At 45.7% G+C, this 23622-nt stretch overlaps 1 protein-coding gene across 3 annotated transcripts; it reads right to left on the bottom strand.

The window, feature by feature from the left end:
- Positions 1 to 2970: 2970 nt before the first annotated feature.
- Positions 2971 to 23394, bottom strand: Pctp (phosphatidylcholine transfer protein). 3 transcript variants are annotated; one of them, XM_052196025.1, is made up of 7 exons: positions 23200 to 23287; positions 19855 to 20045; positions 10582 to 10699; positions 8160 to 8239; positions 6667 to 6838; positions 5538 to 5605; positions 2971 to 4135 (listed from the first exon to the last, which is right to left on the bottom strand). In XM_052196025.1, exons 3-7 carry the CDS (start codon positions 10622 to 10624, stop codon positions 4070 to 4072), a joined length of 429 nt encoding a protein of 142 aa, XP_052051985.1. In that variant the 5' UTR covers positions 10625 to 10699; positions 19855 to 20045; positions 23200 to 23287; the 3' UTR covers positions 2971 to 4069. The 3 variants fall into 3 exon arrangements, with proteins under 3 accessions (XP_052051985.1, XP_052051983.1, XP_052051984.1); XM_052196023.1 differs by lacking the exon at positions 19855 to 20045 and having other exon boundaries at positions 23200 to 23394; XM_052196024.1 differs by lacking the exons at positions 5538 to 5605; positions 19855 to 20045 and having other exon boundaries at positions 23200 to 23394.
- Between the last annotated feature and the right edge of the window lie 228 nt (positions 23395 to 23622).

Genomic DNA, 23622 nt, shown 5'->3' with positions numbered 1-23622 from the left:
CTTCCTTTCTTCCTTCCTTTCTTCCTTCCTTTCTTTCTTTTTTTCTTTCTTTCTTCCTTCCTTCCTTTCTTTCTTTCCTTTTCTTTCTTTCTCTTTCTTTCTTTCTTTCCTTCCTTCCTTCCTTCCTTCCTTCCTTCCTTCCTTCTTTCTTTTCTTTCTTTCTTTTCTTTTCTTTTCTTTCTTTCCTTCCTTCCTTCCTTCCTTCTTTCTTTCTTTCTTTCTTTCTTTCTTTCTTTCTTTCTTCCTTCCTTCCTTCCTTCCTTCCTTCCTTCTTTCTTTCTTTCTTTCTTTCTTTCTTTCTTTCTTTCTTTCTTTCTTTCTTTCTTTCTTTCTTTCTTTCTTTCTTTCTTTCTTTCTTTCTTTCTTTCTTTCCAGTGAAACACCAGAGTTATGCTCTGCTTTAGAAATGCCATCGAAGCATGGACAACTCCGCACCATTCAGAACAGAGTAAAAAGGCTTTAAGAACCTTGGAGGATGCCCCCGAGAATCATACAAAAGGAACCTAGGATTATAGATGTCAAGGGACCACACAGATGTCAAAGGACCACAGGAGAAAATGGAAGGTATTAGGAATGAATAAACCTTCTCAGGTCATTGCTCCAGCTACAATCCTTCAGAACTCACTGGTGGCTTTGACATCAAATCCGGAGTCCTTCAAGTGGCTCTTGGGATCTCCCCTGGCCCGTAAGCTACTTGAGTCATGCAGAGTACCAGGCCATTGCTCCAGCCATGCCAGCCCTGTGATCTGCTTTTCATCTAGAATGCTTCTGCTTTCTCTACCTCCTCTCAGTCAACTCCAACATTCTTGCCTAGGGTCCTGTGTGAGGGCAGACGCCATGTCTCAACACATCCAGCTCTTCAGCATCGTGTTCATTGTGTCATCCTCAGAACACCACAGGCTCCTTGAGGGCAGAGGACAGGTCCCCAGCCTGGCTCTCTCATCCCAGGGACCATCCTGCCTGCCCTCAGTCCTGATGGCACCAATGTTTGGAAAAAGGCCTACGTGACTTAATGCCTCCATGTTTTAACAGATAGCTCTCTGAACTGATTCCAGATTTATCTCTTCCAAATCCTACTGGGAAGCAGGAGGGCTAAAGGGCAAGCATTGTGGATCTGGATCCTGAGGGAGAAATCTCAAGCAGAAATCCTGGCCAGGGCTCTTGCTGGGAAACATTTGCAAGGCAAGTGACCCTCTCTGGGAATATCAGTTCCAAGGTGATGTTTAACAGTGAGGATGGCTTACCTGTGGAAAGAATTTTGCACCACAGTGGCATAGCATATTTTACCTGAAACCCTGGGTAAGCTGGGGTGGACAGCATCTGAACTGAACCATTTCTAAACATCACAACAAAATTGCATATGGCCATGCAGCAAAAGCACCCCCTCCCCAGAGCAGGACTGAGGTATTTTCAGGGAAGGTCCAGTGGGAGCATAAGGAATCTAGATTTCCCCCAAACACTGATTTGGGAATGTCAATTAGACTGAATCAGTGGAGATTAACCTTTCTGTCAGGAAGGTCTTAGTCCTCTGAGCTTGCATTATTTGTTCAATCTTCTCTAAATCATAATTCACTTGTTAGCATATGAATGCCTCTGACATACTCCCCCAGGCCATTGACCAGTAAGCAACAACTGCTTCTATCCAAACATCTTACTATCTGTGGGTCTATCTGATGTGTGTGGTCTATACAGAGACTCTGTCTCAAAAATCAAGAGGAACAAACAATAAAACCATTTGATGTTCTTAGCATCCAAAGTCCTTAGCTGTGTAGATGAAATGGTTTCCGAGGGCTGGAGAGGTAACGCGGTAGTTAAGAGCACTGGCTACTCTTTCCAGAGGATCTGAATTTGATTCCTAGCACCCACTTGGCAACTCACCATCTGTTCCCTTGCCTTTCTGGCTTCCATGGGCACCAGACGCACAAATGATACATGTCTATACATGCAAGCAAAATATTAATATGAGAAATACTCTTTAAAAAAGGAAATGGCTTAAGTGGCATCATTCTGTGCCAATCCTGTTCAAAAGCTGTGATCTTCCTTTACATTTCAAAGGGTCTGTTCAGGGACCAACTTACACTCACAATATAAAACAGTTCCTATGTTTGTAAAATCAAATACCAGCCACTTATTAATAATGACATTTTAATGACAATTTTATGAAGCATTCATTTACTTGTATAATCTTATTCCCAGGATCAATAGGCATATGCCATCGGGAAAGTTTAAAATAGAGAAAAGCTGTGTTTGCTGACAAGAAATCTTCCTTCTTCCCTCCTTCCCTCCCTTGCTCCCTCCCTCCCTCCCTTCCTTCCTTCCGCGTCCTTCCCTACTTGGTATGAGCTTACTGACTACTGTTAGTAGCAATCCTACCATCAAATTTAGTTAAATTGAAGAACAGTGCTGGATTTTAAACGTAATTTAAGCACTTTTATTGGTTCTTCCCAAAAGTCAAATACATGTGACCTTGAATGTAAGTGAGCTGTACATTCTCTCTTCTTAAAAAAAATATTTATTTAAATGTACTGGGTATGATTTACATGCAATATCTGTGGAAGCCAGAAGAGGGTGTCAAATGGCCTGGAACTGAAGTTGTACAGAAGGTAGTGAGTTACCACTGGTGTGTTGGCAAACTAAACTTGAACCAGAGTCCCCTGAAGGAGCAGCCAGCATTGTCAACAGCTGAGCCATCTTTTTAGCCACAAAATTTCTCTCTGTCTATCCATCTCTCCCTCCTTCCTCCTTTCTTTTGTTTTCTTTTCTTTTCTTTCTTTTTTCTTTTCTTTTCCTTCCTTCCTTTCTCTTTCTTTCATTTGTCCTTCCTTCCTTCCTTCCTTCCTTCCTTCCTTCCTTCCTTCCTTCCTTCCTTCCTTCCTTCCTTTCTTGAGCTGGGCCAAGTGTCAGTGCAAACAGAAGAGACCTAACTAATTCTTTCTTCCACAAAGAATAGTAAGAGAGAGACAGCACACAGAAAAGCATAAGTCACTGTGTTTATTCACAGAACACAACTTTCTTCCCAGAAAGAACATACACACTAAGGAATCGCACTTAAATAATCCCTTTCTTCTGCTTTTGCATCCTGAGTTTCCATATCTGTTAATCATGGTTTGCACAGAGTGGTCACAACTTTTCCCTGAGATCATTAAGGCTGTGTCTTGGCCACAGAATATATTTTCCTACAAAAATTGAGGATCAACCGCAGGGTTCTGAGTCCCTGTTTTAAAGAGGTAGAATTCCTAAGAAAAAAGGGAAAGAGCACATCAAATCACTACTTCAATTTCACTCCATTGTAAACCATTATTGTCCCTTCAACATCTCCAAACTCTCTAGAATGGAAGGTCACCTTCGTACCTAGGAAGACACTATCCTCGGGCTATGCACAAGCTATCTTTAAAGCCTTAGGCTTGCAGTCGAATGCACAACTAGAAAGGTCTAGATAGCTTTTTCTCAGTGGATTATGAGAAAGGAAAAATCCAGATGTGGGCAATTAGGGAAACTTGGTCATCTCAGCATGTGCTCAGTCAGTCCTGGGACACTCCTCAGAGTGGTCTGATATCACAGCAACTACTGATGCAGCCCAAGTAGGAACACAGCCACAGTTGCTCGTCCCCTCAAATCCCAGCCTACCCGGGTCACTGAGGCATCAAGAGAACAGACATCACTGTATCTCCAGTATTCGAACATGGAAGGTCAACTGTGGACCAAAAGCCAATGCTAGTTGCAAGAGAGCCTGCTTTCCAGGAAGGGCCGCTCTTACATCTTGTTATCCTTCCTCCTCTCACTCATCCCACCAAAAACAGCACAACAGAATGGCTCCTTTTCCCCCACTCAGGATCTCCCCAATGAAACATAAACAAGCACGGGCCCTCCCATTCAATAGTGGAAGAAGGTAGCAGGCTCTGAGTACGACCAGTGGGAAAGAAGGCAGCGATGGAGCCGGACAGAGGCAAGCTTGCTTGGGGAGTGTGCAGTGCTTTGAAGACAGGAAGTGTGAACGGAAGGGTGAGCCTCAGTTGGTGTAGCTCATTCAGAGATGTCCTTCATGGATGCCGGGGTCCCAGTCTCTTCCTTAGGTTTTCTTGTGGTAGTTCTGACACGCTTTCACCATGTCCTTCAAAAAGTTTGGAACTCCATTCTGCAAAGGAAAAGACTATGTTTCTATGTGTCACTCATTCTCTGGAGTGTGGCAGAGAAAGGCAACTCTGGTTTGCAGGGGTGGGGAGTGGGGGGGGGGGAGGGGGGAGGGAATCAGAGACAATGGGGCCCCTGATCCAATTTCAACATGCTACTGCCACAGAAAACAGCAGAAGGCAAGAGCCAGCGCAGACAGACTGTTGCTACAAAGTCAGGGCCTTCAGATTGACTTCTGCTAATAAAAACTACAACGCTCCTTTTGAAATAACTATTAATTAAAAAGGAAGGGAGGCTGGGGATATGGCTCAGCACCCAAGAGCACATGCCTTTCCTGCAATGAATCTGAGTTCAGTTCCCAGCACCTATGCCAGGTAGCTCCCAGCCACCTGTCACTCCAGCTTCAGGGCCTCCAGCACCTCTTCTGGACCCAGCAGGCACATAGGCACACATACCCGTTCATGTATGCATATAATTTCTTTAAAAAATATTAAAAAAAAACAGAAAGAAAAAATTAAAACGAAACAAAAGTCTTGTTTTACCAAGTAAATCAGGAGTCGGGAATTAGATTGCTGGATATTTCCTTAAAGAAGTGGAAGGGCTTGTCTTACTATGTTAAAAAATGGTGTCTGTGGTTAGGGGATGGGAAATGCAGTACAGTGTCAAGCATTGTGCAAGATGTTGCAAAAGAACGCTGTCTCGGTGACTTCAACTCCATGTAGGGGGCATTATTCATCTTCGGGGCTTCCCTAACTAACAGAAGACATTCAGTAACAGAGCCCAGATTCAGAAATGCATGTTTGCTTCTGATAGGTATTGGTGTTCTTACTTTCCCACAAGCCACTGGAGTTTACCACAGGACCTGCACAAAGCCTGCTGAATTGTCACAGTGATGCAGGATCCTAGAAGTGGCAGCCTATAGTGACCTGGGCCACTACCACCGATCCCTAGCCTTAGAGAACGAAGAAACGCCCCCCCCACCCCCACCCCTGCAAGGACAATGGAACTAGAGGCTTCCTTCGGGCCAGGGAGGGTCTGCCTGTCTTTCAGCAAGATCTGACTGTCTCTTAAGCAGATACTGAAAACATGGAGTCCCTACAAGGGGCAGCCTAACTTCTCTGGAAGTTCCAGAGAGCGACCCTGGAGGATCTGTGGCCTCCAGCAGGGAGGGCTGACATTCCTGGCTAACAGAGTCTTTGTCCTCAGGCTCAGGCTCCAGCCTGGGTGTTGGCCACTCCAATTCTCACCAAGTCACTCAACCAAACTCTTCATAAAAGACTCTCATTACCCTGGGACAATGTGTCTCTTCAATGTAACAACCCACAGGTTAAGTCAACATTTGTCAAATGCACGATTCCGCGCCCCCCCCCCCCCTTCCCCACACTGCCTGGCTCCTGGGATCTCACCTTGGCTGCCCAGTTAATGAGCCAGGACGGAATTTGGCCACCCGGGTTATCAAAGTAGTACATGAAAACTAAAGGAGAAGAAGAAAAGACAATTCAGAAGGAGGCTGTGGGGGTGGGGCGGTGGGGGTAGGGTGCGTGGGGACTGGAAAAAGACAATACCAAAGCCCTGCAAACCTGTCTTCCGACTTGAGCCCAGACAGCCCAAAGGAAGGAGCAAGTGAACTGCCCCGACCCGCCTTGTGGCTACTGACACAGGAGCAGTGTTGAAAACGCAGTCAGGGAAACACTTGATGGTGCTTTCTTAGGCACCTGATGAATGCTAGACGTATCCAAATAGCCCCAAGGAACTGACAGTTAGCATACACGAGGAAATAAAGGCTCAGAAGAATGAGAAGACACACCTAACAAAGCATCAGACTTAGGGTCCAGATTTTTGCCAGGCACAGGCCGCACTCATGTCAGTATGGCAGATGCGGATGCCCCTTGTTTTCCTTGTGGGGGTCTAGAACTCGACGTTCTTGAGTCTCTGGCCTTGTGTTTGTGAGAGCTAGATCCTTCTGCCCACACCTGCTGATCCACCGGCCCCGCCTAGGCGCTGTCCCTATAGCTACAGGATAAGCCTGAAGCAACTCTTTCTAAACCTGACGGTTTCAATGTTCTGATCTCATTTGGACAATAAAGAATGAATGCGTGGTGGGCGGGGCTGGAGAGCTGCCTCAGTTTTTAAGAGCACTTATTGCTCTTAAGGAGGATCCTGGTTCAATTCCCAGCACCCATGTGGTGGCTCCCAACCACCTGTAACTCTAGTCTCAGGGGATATGATGCCTTCTGACCTCCACAGGCATCAGGCAAGAAACACATGCAGGCAAAACAGACGCATGCGCATGAAGGAATAAAATAATGTAAACAAACAAACAAAACGAACGCACTGGGTCAGATTGAAACATCTACATCAAGCCCTAGCCAATCTCTGATGTGGATCGAGTTGCTCCCACGAGCTGACCTTCCCTTTCCTTCGTTCCCATGCCACGGTTACATTCACTAGATAAGCTTTTGTACCTACCTAACCTGCCTCCCATTCAAGCGGCGCTCCCATTGGCTAGCCGCTGACCTGTACCCCAGCCTTTACCTCTGCTCCCCTTCTTGCCATCGCTCTCAATCGCCAGGCTTTGCTTGTACTGCTTCACTCGGATCACCCCAGACTTCTCGGGAAACTGAGGTACAGAGATACTCTGGGCCAGGACCACGTAGATCTTCCTCCCGTCCACATCCAGGTCTCGCCGCTGGCGGGTGTAGACATACTGCACAGCCAGTCAAGGCATGACGCCGGTGTAAGAGCAGCCCACATTGGTAGCAATGGGAAGTTACTCTACACCCTCCACTTAGCATCCACTCCCTTCTGTGGAATGCCCACTTTCCCTGCTGAGCTGAGCCTCACACTCAGTGGTAATTCTCTCTGGAGAGTGCCTATTACCTAGCTGGTAACAGATCAGAGATCCCCTGAGCTCTCGGTTATACAAGGATCACATTCCTCCTTTCCCCAAAGAAGGCACACTGAGAGCACTGTTCACTCAGCTGTAATCATGGGGAAGCTAATCAAACACTCTCGAATCCACAGGCTGGATGTTCGAGGCATTAGAGAAAACCAGGGGCAGAAGAAATACTGGATAGAAATTTCATGAACCCATAGATATTGTCTCATCCACAACTGTAATGTTAGACCTTTATGCACAGAGGATATCCATGTCACAATCCAACCATAGGAAAACTTAAAAGATACCTCGAATTTTAGTACTCCTTGAACTAATACTAGTTGACCAAGAACAGCAAAATGATTCCACCTCCGTAAGCATACACAAAACATTCCCAAGGTCAGCAGCACTATTCCATCAGAGATAACGACATCTCTAAAAACTTCAGTCTTTACTTTCTATTAATTCTAAAATCAATGTACAAAGTGTTGGGTTTTATAGTGGCATCTTATTCCATACAAATCATTATACTTTCCCATCTCTAATGTCCTTAGATAGATTATTGTCAGGACATTTGTTCACAGCGACAATAATTAATATGCTTAGATGTAAGGGAAAACTCCCTACATTTCAGTCAACTGCTTCACTTTCTAAACAAAGAAATTGAGAGGAAAATCATGTACCTGGTGTCAAGAGGACCATGCTGAAGAGAGGCTAGAAACAAAGCAAAGAGGCCTGGTTCCTCTGTCAGATCAGTTTGTCTGCCTGTTAGCTCACGTTCATGAGCCCCGCCTGCTCTTCCGTGAGATCAAAAGGTCTGAACTGACACTCTTCATCAACTGTTCCCCCTGGACCCCCAATTCTGAGGCTCATCAATTTCCATCCTTGATACTTTCTCTGAAGGTCGACTTCCAGTGACCCTGGGTGTGGTTCCTGTCCTAAGTGGCCACACCCAGAAAGAACACTCCTCCAAAGTCTTGGGAAGTCACCCAAGAAGCTCCAGCATTAGCATATGGTTCCACAAGAATCGAAGACAGTGTTGTCCATACCTGCTGTGACGTCAGTGGATCCCCAGTGTAAGGGGCCGGACAGCAGAGGAACACCACACACAGAGAGAGACAGAGAAAAGATTGCTGTGCAGAAAGGATACATCTCTGTTGGACAGTGGGAAAGGGTACTTCACCTCCCAATATGCCACCATCTGTCCATTGCACTCCTTCTCATAGAGCTCTGAAGGAGAACACAAGAGGTTAACACACCTGCAAAGTCCAGTGGCTTCATGGAGCCCATTTAGCCTCAGTCTGTAACAAACCCCTAACTCACCAAAAAACTATGTTTTTGAAACAAAAGTATATTTAATATCATTGAAAGCTTGCTGCCCAGGCATTGTCTAGAGGACATGGAACACAGAAAACCTAATAAGCCCCCAACACTTGTCCATTGTACCAACAGCATGCTGGGATAGAATTTCAGTATCAAGAAATAACTAGTGGCTTTAAAGCAGGTGAACCACCAGATGTCACTAGAGTACAGGGAGTACCATCAAGGTTTGCCTCCCAACTCTTAGCCGGACACTGAAGAAGTCACAGAATCTAGCACATATAGCTTCTTGGCATCTGGGAAACAAAAGGCCCACAGAGAACTGTGTTCTCCAACAGCTGGAACATGGCTGAACTATGGCTAACCTGGGTTTTCTTCCTTCTTTCCTCTGTCCACATGCCACAGCTTCAGTAACCAAATTCCCTTAACGTGCATGTTTTTGTGCCAGGGCATGCAAACTGCAGCTCTTGGAGGAGAGAGCAAAAGAACTGAAGAGCAGGCATATGCTTAGCTGCGTGGTGGGCTCCCTCCCGTCTAACCAGCCAGAGAGGATCGCATCATCCGTGGGTGAGATGAGAAGGGTACATCGTGTAGAATTTAAAGGAATTCTATTAGAAATAGATGGTCGATTGGGGAGCTTTGTGGTCCCTTGGTGTCACAGGACACTAACGACAGTCGTGAAGGGATGAGTGGTCCTGTTGCCTCTGTGTGATCAGTATTTATGCTGCTCCCCTCCCCCAACCACCGCCCCTTCCCCCACACACTGCCTTACCCTTTCTGCTATGAGATTTAAGTAGATAAAGTAGCAATTTCAGGGCTTGGAAAGGGAGCATGACATGACTATGATGACTGAATGGCCAGGGCCTTAGTTTGTCCTTTCAGGCCCAGTGGGTCACAGGGTTCTTGGGTACGCCTAAAACCTAGAAGCTGTACAGTAAGGACTTCCAGATTGTCCTAGCAAATCTTACAACAGCTTCCACTGTTCCAGAAACTACAACAAACAGCTGATGCTGTTTGTTCTGCAATTATTTTCCTTTTCCTTTTGTGCTCCCATCAAGTTATTTATTCATTTTACTTTTCATTTTTTAAAGTCAGGTGCCTTAGCTGACATGAACAAACAGGGTTTCCAGGCTGCCTGCTTCCTCACACAGCTCTTGTTCAAGCAGGACCCACAGGGGCAAAGTGTGTGTCACATGACTGCCTTTGGTTGCTGAGGAGAGCGGGATGGTGTCAGCCGGCTCCCTTGGATGGACACATGTGCTGATGTTCCCTAAGGAAGTTGAGTATGTAAAAACACGAAGCTGCCTGATTCCATGTCCAGAATTCACAGAATAAATAGTCGCTTTGAGAGGAGCTGCAGACGGTGAGTGTCCCGTCTGGATGACTTTATCAGGGAAGTGTGACTCTCTTTCCTGGAAATATCTACATGATTAGAGTATGAGTCTGTATCTTCTGGAGGACATGTTCACAAGGAACAGGAATCTGCCTGAGAATTGGGTCAATACAGAGGGGCACAGGCTAGAGCTGAAGAAACATCCTGATGGAGGTGCATCTTTAATATTTGCAGTAGTCTTTACTAAAGACTCCATTTGCCCTTGGCTGACTGTGCAAGTCTCTTCTACCGTGGCTGAAGTGACAGGGGACACGTCTTCTCTAAGATGTCAGGGGCTCCCTGTTTAACGCTTTCCAACTTGGTGCTTCTCTCCACTACACAGACTATGTAGGCGGTGGATCCTGTGCTTGCCATGGATCATGAGATGTTGTCAGATCCAACAGAGGATCTGGGTCAGAGAACATCACCACCCCAACAACACCAACTGTCAGTGGCTTCTGAACAAGCTGTTTCCCCCCCCCATTTCTGTTTTGTGGCTTCCTGAACCCCCAGTGCCCTCTAGTCACTCCCACTCCCCCACTTCCTCCCGTGTATGCACCTTTGCTTGTTTGGAGATCTTTGATTCAATTTCCAATAGTAATTGTGGATGCCTGTCTACTGAGAAGACTTCCATGGCAAACAACCACGTGTGTGTGTGTGTGTGTGTGTGTGTGTGTGTGTGTGTGTGTGTGTGTGTGTGTGAGCATAGCTCAGGAAGCAGAGCAAAGCCTCCGTGAGGACAAATGGAAGAGTGACTCTAAGATGTGGTCAGGGTTGAGTACCAGAAGTGGTGAAGGCTGTGCTATAGCCTCAAGTATAATAAGAGTGAAAAGTAGATGAACTCTCTAAGGATTTTTAATTTAAGCAACCCATCACTCACCTTTCACATACTGGTCCCATTTTTTCCTGTAGTCTAAGTCCATGTAAACGTCTGCAAGGAGAGCTGGTGAGCAACCTTCCAGGATGCCAAACACTTTGTACTCATAAAGTCCACTTGACTATGGAAACAGAGTTGGAGGAAGAATCTGTTGATACCACAGTTGAGATTCCACATCACATACAAAACAGCTGGAGTCGGGGTTCAACCACACCAGACACTTATCTCTTCTGGGGTCTTGGTGACCACAGCACAGAAGCAGGTAGGACCCCTGGTCTCATTAGTGTGTCTTATATACAGCTGTAGGTATTGGAGGGACTCATCATAAGCATTAGCCAGATGATTTCACTAGGGTATAAGAAGTGTTACATGGTAAGCAGTGTTTTCTGGAGGACTGATATCAACAGTAGAAAAGGCAATGCTATCTAAGGACCATCTCCCAAGATTTAGCAGGATATCATGTTCTAAACATCAGAAGGGCCAGCCATTTGGAAATGAAGAAAGCCACTCTTGATGAGAATAATTGATAGACTGATGGGATTAAAGAGAGAAATCTAGAACACAGAGTGGTAGGAGCTGAGGCTAGAGAAGTTGAAGTGTCAAGACACCAGAGACCTTGGAAAGCATGGTAAGAGGAAAGCTTTGATTCTCGTTGCTCTGGAGAACCAAAGGAGGACTGTGGACAGAGATGTGGCCAGATATGAATAAGGATAGTTTGGGCCAAATCTAATTAGACTGCAAAAGCTCAAAAGTCTTTTGAGTTGGTAAAGAATAATACCATAGAGGAACAGAAATGACCTTAAAACTCAGTACACTCATGCCTAGTTGACATCCACTGAAGAAAAAGAGAAGTGAGGGGGGTAGGAAAAACCGGAAATACATGGAGGGGAAACATCAGGCAGTACGTAGGATAGATGGGTGGGTGGGTGGGTGGGTGGGTGGACGGATGGACGGACAGACGGACGGATGGATGGACAGACAGGCAGATAGAAGAAGGAAGGGAGAGAAGAAAGAAAAGAAAAGAAAAGAAAACCCAGTGCACTAATGCAGATAATAGATAGCAGTGGTAAGAGGGAGCTAACATCAATGGTGGGAATACCAGGAAGGTAAATCCAATAGGAATTACTGCTGGAAGAATGCGGGAGGGAAATAGATCACCAAGGAGAACTCTGCCAACTATTGCTTGACATGGTAGGTGAGGGAATGAACTCTACTAACACAGAAGAAATGGCAAAAGAGGGGATCTGTGAGCTACTGGGGCGAGCAAGAGTTCTAGTTTAGTCTGGTTGATTTCCAGGTACCAGGTATATATTTATGTTCCATAGGCAGCCAGAGTTCTGAGGAAAGGGTATAGTCTACACATCCACAGAGCACAATGCATCTTGGGAAGTCCTTTACAAGACAAGAGTTTTTCAGTTGTTTTTATTTGGGTGGGGGGAGTTGTATGTTTTGTTTATTTTATTTTACTGAGTAAGAAGACTAAAAGGGGAACAGCTGTGTGTTTCAAATCATGTTGAAACAGGTGGCTCAGTTGTTTAGAAAAAGACAATTTCTAAATTACAAGTACAAGTAAGTTCTTCTTTCTCCCGCCAAGCCACATCCCTGTGTGGGGTCTAGGCTCCAGGTGTCCCCAACACTCATTTCACTGGGTCCAGCGGCAACTCGGAATTCCCTGAGCCTGGTCTAGCTTAGTGCCCTGAGTGTGAAGCTCTAAGGGACAAAAGCAATGACCCAACAAAAGCAGTGACAGAGTGACAAGTAAGTGGATAAAACAGAGCCTTAAGTGGAGCTTGGGTCCCACTAACTCCTTACTAAAGAAGCACGTTAAAACCCATGCTGAGAGCCCAAGGAGAATGTAAGAACGCCTTGGGAGATCCTTCCAAAGAGCGGCTCCCAACTGGGATGGCACTAACATAATAAACCATATCCCAGTTTAGGAATCTCAGAAAGTTGTGAAGGGACAGCAGAGCAAAAAAAAAAAAAAAAAAAAAAAAAGGAGGAGGAGAGGGAGGGGGGAAGAAGGCGGGGGGTGGGGTGGGGGGGAGAGGGAGGGAGAGAAAAGGGAGGGGGAGGGGAAGCAGAAGAGGAGGGGAACCAGGGAGGAGGAGGGGGAAGAGGTGGTGAATCTATAGTGATCTGCTGTCTATACAAGCTGTGGCTTGATGCCAGGGGTCCCCCACAAGCCAGTGGTATGTGGCTGTGTTGAAGACCTGTGTATCTCAGGATGGGTTTATACCCTGAGGTTCTAATGAGAGGCCTCAGGAGAAAGAGCTTCAGTCTGTCCCCACTAGACTGACAGAAAGGAGCACAGTGAGGGCTTCCCCATACACACCCATTCAGACCAGTATAGGAGGTGTGTTTTAATCGAGAGAGAGAGAGAGAGAGACAGAGAGAGAGAGAGACAGAGAGAGACACAGAGAGAGACACAGAGAGAGACAGAGAGACAGAGAGACAGAGAATAGGTGAGCCACTGAATAGGAGTCCTTTTTTCTACATATGCTCTCCCAAAACAGGATTATTACATGTTAAGATAATGATCATGAGGTGGGGCCTTCCATGATTTACTGTGGATATCTACAAAAATTAAGACAAACCATTTTCTTAGATTAGGTTCCGCCCCTTCTTGAATGCAGTTACAACCTTCTGTGACCCTGATTCTATCTGTATCACAGAAGAGGAACAGAAAGTCAAAGAGAAAAATAGAATGACCTACAGCCTGCATGGACACGGAAGAATGAACCATTGTGATGACTTCCTTCAGCCCCTCCCACTGCAGCAGGACTGAGAATTACCAGCAGCACTCCAGAGGAATAAGACCCTCGCTGGCTGCCCCCTTCCTGGTTTCTCAGTCCCACTTTTCCTGTGCTCCATAGCCTGGCCCAAATTCCCGGATCAAAGCACTTTCCCATTCGTGATTTCTAAATGCATCCAGCAAACATACTCATTTTTATTTCATTCTTTCAAAGATAAAGTGATTTTTAATCAATGTAAATACAATCTATATTCATTGTAGGAAGTCTGAAGACATGAAGAACTACTTAATGAGTCACATATAGCCTCCTAGTTCATAAGCATCTACTAATAATAGTTGATAGCATTTCTTTAAAGGGAACAGACATTTGTCTTCATGAATGAATGGATATGATATGTTACCAACAGTTGGAATTATTCTTACATTTAATAGTATATTGAGAGTATGAAAAGTCCATTTCAGAATATTTTACAGAAATGAGTAATTTCAAAATGATCATAAAACTCTCCGTTCACAGTCCTACTTCATTTTTTCAATAAGGAAGTTTTCTCAGAGATGAGGGTTAGGAAAAATTACACATTCAAGGGCTGTTTGCCCTCTTTTCAAATATTTAGAAAACTTATATACCAGAATGTGTTCTCAGAAACATTGAAGAAGCAGCTCCTGGGGATTAAGTACCACTGTTTTACAATTTGACACAGAAAAACACGATGCTTAGTTTTACTTGAGTGGAGTTTATATTAACAACATTATCAGGCCTTTTAAAAACTTAGATTTACAAATAATTGGAAAATTTTTGTTTCGGGTATTTTCCCAAGCTTACCAACACTGTAATAAATAACTCCAAATATGTTTATGCAAAAGAAGTTTGGATTTTCCTGAAGTCGCCCACAGCTACCTCTAAACATTTCTCACTTATAACCCCACTTAAAGCAAACCATACTGGGTGTCTAATGCTCCATTTCTAGGACTGCTTCCTACACTTCAAATACTGAAGGGTTATGTGGGTGGCAGGGGATTAGCCAGTATCATGCATGGGTTACAGGGATTGCCAGGAGAACCAAAGTTGGCCGATAGGGTGAGCACCCACTTCCTCCCTTCTGGGAGAGCTTCTATGCGCATGTGAATGGCTAGTGACTTTTCTAGCTACTTCTGTGTTGGAGAACATCCAAGTGATGTGCTCTCCCTGTTCTGAATGGGGACACAATATTTGGATCTGTGCCAACTCTTCTGGGACTGAAAACAACAAACAAACAGCAGAGTAGAAAGGTTCAGAGTTTCTGGCATGATGGGTCAGCTAAACTGATACCTACAGATCTGAGTTATCAGTTATGCAAGACAACAAGGGAGCTTGGTTTAGGGCATCCTCAGTCCAGTTTTTGTTTGTTTGTTTCTTTCTTTCTTTCTGGTTTTTTTTTTTGTTTGTTTGTTTTGTTTTGTACTTGCTCCTAAAAGCAATCTTAATTGATCCAAAATGGTGCTCACTGACACTGCAGAATTTTATTTGAAACTTTTGACATTAGGAAATAGTGAAAGTTTAAAGAAAAGTGGCCTTGTAGGTATAAGGACATAAGTCTGTATCCCCAGCACCTTGAAAAATACAGGATGGAAGGTGGTAGGTGGGGAGATTGCTCAGCAGTTAAGAGTGCTTGCTCTTCTTGCAGAAGACATGGGTTAAGTTCCCAGCAGCCACACTGGGCAGCACACAACTCCCTACAACTCCAGTTCCAGGGCATTCAACATCCTCTTCAGTCTCCCATGGGCATCTGCATGCATATGTAAACCCATGTAGGCATGCACAAATATAAACAAACAAACAGTTACGCATGTGGATGTGCATGAACACACACAAGAAACACTTAAAATCCCAACTCTCCATCCTTTTCAGTATATAATACACTTACCACAAAGGAAATACAAAACAACGAAACCATGTCTCCATATGACAAGACAGACTCAAATGAGCAGACCCTCCGAAGTCCCTTTCTTTGCTTCATAAACCATTAGCTGCCTCTCCTCACTAATTAATCAAAGGAAAATATTTGTCAACCGAACCGAATGGATTTTTCTCCTTGATTCAAGGCCCTGACCTTTGACCCACCCTACCTACCCTGGGCCAGCCTATACTCTCGTGGGTGAACAGGCATGTAAAGGACTCTGCTTTCTTGTCTAATCAGGCCATCCTTTCTCTTCATTTCCCATGCATGGTTCTCTCTAACCCTATGTACTCTTGTTTAGAAGAGAAACTCACTTGCCTAAAACTGTCATTATAAGGAAGACCTTGGAGCCAAAGAGACCCCCACCCCTACCCCATTGTAAGAACCACCTGACTCCTGAAAGTCTCTCCTGCTAGATCTGGATCAAGTCTTTATTTCACATTACTCTAAAAGAAAATGGCAAAACAGTAAACTTGTGGCTACTGGAAAAACAATGTGATGACGTATAACTTCCCTAAAACTCTATAAGAATGCAAAGCATTGCCAAAATGCACAGGGAAGAAGAGAAAGGGCCATGAGGTTGTCTAAGAATAATAGAACCTCTCTGGATTCTTGGTATCTCACTTTTCTATTGCTAAGCAGAGACACACCATGACCAAGGCATGACCAAAGACGGGTTTGTTGGGGCTTTGCTTAAAGTCTCAGGAATGACTCCACTACCATCACAGGGGTTGAGGCTATGGTAGCAAGCATGCAGGCAGGCAGTCATGGTGCCAGAGAGGTAGCTGAGAGCTTACACCCTTATCCAAAAGTGTAGAGGGCTGGAGGGGATGGAAATGCCCTGGACTTTTGATTTTTGAAATGTCAAAGCCTGCCCCCAGTGACACACTTGCTAAAGTGACTCCTTAAGCAATACCACCACCCCAATCCTTCCCAAACATTCCACAAGTGGGGACCAAGCATTCAAATCTATGAGCCCAAGGGGATCATTCTCCTTCAAACCACCACAGTGAGCTTGATAATTTGGGGAGCTAGATTGATGGTCGCTGGTCCCAATGCAACCCCCAACCCACGGCTTATGCTGAAAAAGAATGAGGACATATGAACACACACGGGGTAGAGCAAATATTTTAAAGAAAAGTGAGGAAGAATTCCAGAGAGCGGGAGCACCTCTGAGGGAAGATTACTGATGTACTGCCCTGGATGGGAGCCCAGCCCAGTAGCCATGGCCAGAGTCTGTGGTAAACTGTATTGAAACTGGTCAGTTTTGAGAACATCACAGACCAAGGCTGTAACAGGGCTACATGCTTTATGCATGCTTACCCCACATATCTGAAGAACTGAGTCTACATTGCTTGTTCAGTCAAGTGTGTGGTCACGTGAGCCAAGTGGGCCCGGCCTTCTCCCAAAGAGGAGCTACCTGTGGTCTCAGGAGGCCTTTACAATAAGCATTAAATTGATGGTTAATGTTTAACGTTGCAGAGGCACAAAGAACTACGCATGCCCTTCCACTTAGTAACTCATGGAAAACTCAAAAGCTGGAAAGGATCTAGGCTCTTGCCTCTGAGACGAGATCCGTCAAAGGCCTGTCACCACATGCTTCCCTTGGTGACCCATCAGTGTCACTGTGACGGCCACAAGGTTTGTCTGGAGGAGTTTTTCTGATCACCTGGACATGCTATGATTATTTCTGATCACCTGGACATGCTATGATTATTTCCGATCACCTGGACATGCTATGATTATTTCTATTCATAGTTTAGTTTCCAGGCAATTTTACAGAAACATGTTCTTATTGACTCACTCGTGTGGTCCTTGAGGCAGACAGAGAAGTGGCTGTGATCTCCATCTTTATATGAAGAAATGAAGCTCAGAGATACTGAATTACTTCCCTAAGTCTGACAATTAGTACCAGGTCAAACAGAGAGCGTGAGTCTTCTGACACCAGCTCCTTCTACCCCAAGAGTGTCTCACTTAGCTCCACCACCTCAGTGTGTTTTATCCAAACCACAGGCAGATAACTAAGGTAATCAAACCACAGGCTGATGATGCAAAGAAGGCCTGTTACATAAGTTCTTACCTCAGGCAAGGACCAGAGACCAATGATTTAAAGGCCTTCTGCTGTTCTTGCTTCAGAATGGACTCCCGCACTGGGAGCTTCCCTGAGTCCCTACGCCTGGTGCATCTGCCCAACAGAACCCTTGATGGCCAAAGTGTTATTTGAGATGCTGTTTCTGGGCTAGACACTGCCACCCTTTCCACCATTATCTCTAAGAGCTATCTCCCAAACTCTGTATCCAGGGAGGACAGCATGGTGGTGGCAGGTTGGCCTTGAAGCCACATGCTGAGCTGAGTCTAAGTTTGCTGTCTACATATCCGTAAATGGGTCAAAGGAGAGTTTCCAAGTCACAGAATGTGTTTGAAGGGATGCAGCTGAGGTCTATGAGGGGGCATACATAGACATTTGATCCCCTTTCTCTGGTTTAAGAAGTGAGGACAGAGGACCACAAATTCTCCACATTTCTGGAAGCACACACATCATCTGTTCTATCCCAGGTACCGAGTTTAGGGACATAAGCATCAGAATCTCTACTTGGGGTGACTAGATTTTAAGATGTGATTCTAATCCTTACAAAAACACCAAGCTAAGGGGATTTTTGGATTTTTTTGTTTTTTGTTTAATGATGGCTAATTGAAAGAAAGAAAGAAAGAAAGAAAGAAAGAAAGAAAGAAAGAAAGAAAGAAAGAAAGAGTCCTGCAATTTATTTTCAGTTGCAAGCTAGGGCTACTACACGCACATTTGACCTCAGCACAGCAAGGGCTGTGAATTTACATGAGAGAATTAGAAACTGCCAAAATGTTATTTACAGTTGACCTTCACAATTCCCACAATCCCCACCTGTAGCTATAACCTGCAGTACCACAGTCTCCCTAGCTGGTCTAGACGGAGGCACCGCCCATGAGTACTTTGCTAATCTATAAGTTCATCGCTGACTGTAAGGCCTCCAACAGCCTCCTTTCCTAACCCTGCAAATGTTCCCTGTGGTGTGCCGCAGTGCCCTGACTTGGCCTCTCGCAGCAAAAGTGACCTTCCCTTGCTCGAGGGGACAAGGTGTCCTTGTATAGCTGTGGGTGCTCGACAACTCCAGCCATTCCAAGGGACTTAATAAATCCAAAATAAATTTTAAAAAGTAAGCATGTTCACCAATATGAACAGGGGTCAAAGGTAAAGCTGCTCTGGCTACAGACTGTTCAGAATACAGTTGGCTACGTCTGTGGAATATTTCAAAACTCTCTAAGAAGCTGCAATGGGGCCAAGATGGATGGGTTGCAGGAAACCAGGTAAAATAATGATTGCTGAAGCTTACTCAGCACACTGAACTGAATGAGCTGATCACTGCCAAGACTTGTTCTATTTGTTCACATAATGATGATATGAGGTATGGGCTAGCTATTAGTCCATTTTTTCGGACAAGAAAACTGAGGCTTAAAAACATTCAGAGGGATTTTTTTTTTAAAGACGAATTTATAGATGAAAGCTTCTGCTCAGGATTAACCCTCCCAAAACAGTCTGGTTCATCTGGGACTCGATATAGTCTTATGACCTAGGATCCAGTATGTCTAAACCCTTACCTATGAGTTTCTAACCCTTCTTAGGGTTCCAGGTCTGAATAAAAAAACACTTCACTGTACCTAAAGCCCCTAGCAGGGGTTGATGAAAGACAAGGCAGACCCAGACCGCAAAGCTTGGCTTACACCTGGGAACAGAAGTGAAGCTTCCTACACAAGTCCATCTGCACAAATCTAACCTTCAGGATCAACATGCCCACACACTCACCCTGAGAGAGAAGATAGACTGTTATCTGCCTTTGTATGCTCCCAGAGGAGGTAGAAAAGGCAGGAGCTGTCCCCGTGCCATACAGAAAGAAACCCTTGCAGGTGCCCAGCTTGTAGACAGGTTGGGCCTACTTGCTTGTAAGCTACAGTTCTGTGAGAGTGCTGAGTTTGGGAGCTCTCCAATTCATCCCACTGACAGCCAGAAGGGTAGGAGGGGCAGGTAGCTTAGGTCCTATCATGTTGCAGTTAAAAGAAAAAAAAAAAAGTCTGTGGTATAAACTGGATTAGATCCAGCCATGGTAGATGGTAGATGAAGAAGTTTCTAGTCGGCCAAGATGGGACTCCTGGCAGCAAGGTCATGCAAACTTCCTTCCTTGGGCTGCAGTGCAGCCAGATCAATGCAGTTTCACTGTCCTCTAGGGCCTGGAACAGCTTCCTGAGGACAGCGGTGCCAGGGAGAGCCATCGCTGGGACAGGACTGTTGGCTTCTCACGTAGCCAAGACATAGCCAAGGACTAGTGCACACCAGGGAAGTCCCTTCTCTTCACCTGTGTAGAGTTGACCTAGTTAAGTCATCAGCTACATCCTTCAGCCCAGTATCTGTCTACACCAAAGTTGTAACCTCTGTGTGTCAGAGTCAGATCCACGGGCCATGTTGGTGACTGTTGCCATGGTAACACAGTCCAAAGCTGCTGCAGGACCTGACTATAGATCACTGGGAAAGATCTCCTAAAGGCTTATGGTACCTACCAGTACTACTCAGAGGACCACACTTGCTCCCAGGGGTCATGAACCGGAACACCATGGACAGCCAGTCTTACGACAGACACTGGTTCTGCTTTCAGCTCCTCACTGCCCTGTTTTCAACTGTTTATTCCATTACTCAGATGAAACGAAGTTCAGGCAAACGTTTGATGTTGGAGAGGATGGTCCCGATAGAGCTTTCCATGGGGAACAACACATTGTAACTTAATAAAGAGGAGCGTCATACCTACATAAAATACATTGCTTGTCTAAAGTTCCCACCTAGGAAGGATGCAGGGTGGTGCTTGCCCCAATGCCCCCCAATGCTAGCACTCAGGAGGCTGACACAGAAAGATCATCCAGCGTTCCAGAATAACTTGGGCTACACAGTGGATACCAGGCCAGCTAGAGCTCTGCGATGGAAACTCTGTCTCAGATAAATACAATTAAATGAGGAAAAGTTCCCATTTGTCCAACAGCAGATTCAGAAGCATTGGCATCTGCTTTAAAAAATGGTAAAATTTACTTTTCAATTTAAAATGCAAGGATTAACACTGAAGAATCTCCAAAGCCGCTGAATTTGTTTTTTAATCCTTTCAAAACCTCATAGCAAACTTGTCACAGCCACATTTATATGTGCAGTTTGTCTTCCTTCCATCCTCATTTCAATAAAGGATGCTAAATGGAAAACCCCAAGGAACAGCAAGATGACCACCTTGAGTGAACTACCTCTGAATTGGAGGATGGAAGGCCAAGCAGTCACTCACCAATGGCCACCTTGAGGCCATCAATGATATGCTAAGCATGGTCCTTAAAAGCCTATTAGGCCAACCGACCTACACAGCATCTTCCTAACCAAGCCATCGGGACCTTCAAAACGACACTATCTTAAAGAGTGCCATGTCACTTAAATCACCGTAGAGCATCAATAACTATTGAATGGGTATATAACCAGTCTTTTGATCTCTTTTTCAACACGTTAATAATGAGGCAGTCCATCTCTCCCAGGATAATACATCCCACACTCCAGGTGCCCTACCAAAGTATGGCGTAGGAGGTAGAGTAGGGAAGGGGTTTCATGGACAGACAGCCCAAGTGTTACTCTGGTAAGACCTCTTCATCCCAAGCCTGGGATATACCTTCCTAGAACCCCAATATCTTTATAGTCAGGTACAGAGGATGGCTTACATCCAAGTGAATGGGAAGACATCTGAAAAGGTGAGCCAAGAGACTTAGCATTGCACCAGGCCTGTGCCTTCTGTCCAGAGAAACAAAGGGTTTAAGCAACAAGTGTGGGACCAGACAGCTGGGTTCAGAGGCTGATAATAATCTTGAAGCAAGCAACCCATTTCTTCTTCACACTCCTTTCCAAATGGGTACAAGGCGATAATCAATACCATCTACCCTAGGGCTGACATCAGAACGGAGTAAGTCAGTATCTGGCAAGTATCTGGTGCCCAGATTATACAACAGTATGCTGCAAGCGTTGGCTATCACAATGACTGGTAGTAATTTCTGTGACTAAGGGTGACATCAAAAAGACACCGATAAGATCACACAAGCTTGCTGTCAGGTGCTGAACATGTGGGGTACGAGACAGGAAGGCGGCAGAAGACCAAGGGACCAGTTACAAAAATGAGGCAATAGGAGGTGAGAGGTGCTGAGAAGCCAACCTTCAGACGGGAGAGAAAGGGGAGGGACGGAGTTCTGATGCCTGACACACACAACTCAGCAAGTACTACGGGGTTATGTGGTCAGCAGGGGAATGCAGGCTCCCGGAGAGAGCAGAAGGAGTTTTGCCTGAAAGCGTCCTGTCCGCTTTCACACTGGGAGTTGTTAAAGTCTCAGTAGGATGTTGGTTCTGTGTGTGGTGTGTGGCATGTCCTCTCTTGTTCATCTTCCAATGATTAACTGCCAAGTTTCGCAAAAACCGTGAACACGGCAAAAAGCACGCACCGTGGATGCACATGAACACCACTAGGGAAAAACAAAACGGCAGCTAGAGGCTCTCTATGGGCACTGAAGTTTAAGTGGGACACGGCACAAAGCCATCCGCCAGGCTGATAATTATCATCCATAAGTTCCTGTCCCTGACATGACAGGGGCATACTATAGAATGTTCCATTGCTGGCCTCACCAAGTATCGCTAGCTCCAGAGGACTGTGAAACTGCATTGATCCAAGCTGAACTGTGACCTCACGGAGGAAGCTCAGGGGACCTCAGCTGACAGGAGTCCACCTCTGCCCACTAGAAGCTTCATCCACCTTCACACAGTTGCGTCTGATCCAACTTGTTCCCCAAATGTCTTGTGCTAGGTTGTGAACCCTCTAACTGCGTTTGTCCTGAGCTTCCCTGTGCCTCTGTGGCAGTTACTGCATCCCTCCATATCTGCCTCCTTCACCTGTGAAATCCAAGGCTACAGTCATAGATCAGTATTCAGACCCCTTTGCTATACCACTCTGGTCTTGTGCCAGGGAACTCTGGTTGCCTACAGCAAAGCAACCTGTGCCTAACCTCCAGTTTCTCTCACCTGGGTAACTACTTGGTCCCAAAGGCTTCTTAAGATGCCTCAAGTAGCTTAACCAACCTCATTCCTCCTCCAGCTGCCGTTGTTCCTTCGGTATGAAATTTCACAACTGAATTATTAAATATATCTTAAAATTAGAACGCACAGAAGACAGTCACTAAACTGATGGGATTTCGATTGTCACCTCCCAGCCAGTCCCTGAGTCCTGTCTCTTTCTTACCCACCTCAGGACACGCCCTTCCACAGCACCCCACACAGCACTGGCGCCCATCTGGCAGAAGGAAACATGTTTTCTACAGGCACCGGCATGGTCTAAGTATCAATGGGCCAATGGTTCGATTCTCCTAACAAACAATTGGACTAAAGATGGGCTAAACTTCCAAACTAGTCATTTTCTGTTGTCTATTAGCAGTTTGCTGCCAAATGCCTCTCTCTCTTGTGAATGCAGATAACCACACACTCCCATGTGTCTATGGGCACACCACTCCAGCTCAATATCTGAACCCTGTATTGGATCTGTATTACCCATTCCTAGTGAAAGTCCAGACCCTAGCCCCATCTTCTCCCATGAGCCATTAAATACAATTCCCTGCTCCCAGCACGTTTTTTTGCAAACGCTACAAAGTAAAACATAAATTACAACTCAGAAGTCCAGCAACAGAAATGGCCTGAGGCTGAGCTCAGACAACCTGCCAACTGCATAAGATCTACACAAGGTAAAGTAGCTCCGAGGAGCCTAGTCCTTCCTGCAGAGTAGTGGAGTACCCTTGGGGAGTCCTGACCCAGGGGCCCTGATCTCTTCCAGCGGGCGAGTCAGCTGCTACCTGGTCCAGCAGCCGGTAAATGGTTATGCCTGAGGCCTCCACCAGGAGCTGCCAATCGGCCCCGGTCAGCGCCGGCTTCTGGAGCTCCGCGCAAGCCTCCCGGAACTGCTCGTCCAAGAACGAGCTTGCGGCCCCGGCCATCCTTCCGCAACCGGGATACAGCGCCCCGAGCTCAGGTCACCCACTGGCCCTTGGAGAGACTGGGGGCGGGGTCACAAGGTGACTCCAACCTGATTGGCAGGGAAGAGAGAAGGCGGGACTTGATAAAGGAGGCCGGACGTGGGAGGGAGCGGAGGTTGCGGGGGAGGTGCCAGGTCTCGAGGTGGGCGAGGCTAAGCAAAGGGCAAAGAATGGGAAAGAAAAAAATACTAGAAAAAAAAGCTAGAGTTTATCTGGGGAAAGAAGGAAGGGCTGAAGAAGTAG

This window comes from Apodemus sylvaticus, chromosome 10 (assembly GCF_947179515.1).
Source record: "Apodemus sylvaticus chromosome 10, mApoSyl1.1, whole genome shotgun sequence".
NCBI classification, from domain to species: domain Eukaryota; kingdom Metazoa; phylum Chordata; class Mammalia; order Rodentia; family Muridae; genus Apodemus; species Apodemus sylvaticus.
Note: the sequence above shows the minus strand (reverse complement) of the source record. Positions and strands in the feature narration are given on the sequence as shown.

What these genes read in the sequence shown, in the direction of transcription:
- Pctp (XM_052196023.1), bottom strand. Translation starts at nt 23,340, where the DNA reads ATGGCCGGGGCCGCAAGCTCGTTCTTGGACGAGCAGTTCCGGGAGGCT. An exon ending in ATGGGACCAGTATGTGAAAG is followed by an intron (nt 8,240 to 10,581) that starts GTGAGTGATGGG and finishes GTTCTCCTTCAG; the next exon opens with AGCTCTATGAGAAGGAGTGC. An exon ending in TCCCACTGTCCAACAGAGAT is followed by an intron (nt 6,839 to 8,159) that starts GTATCCTTTCTG and finishes CTGGCTGTGCAG; the next exon opens with TATGTCTACACCCGCCAGCG.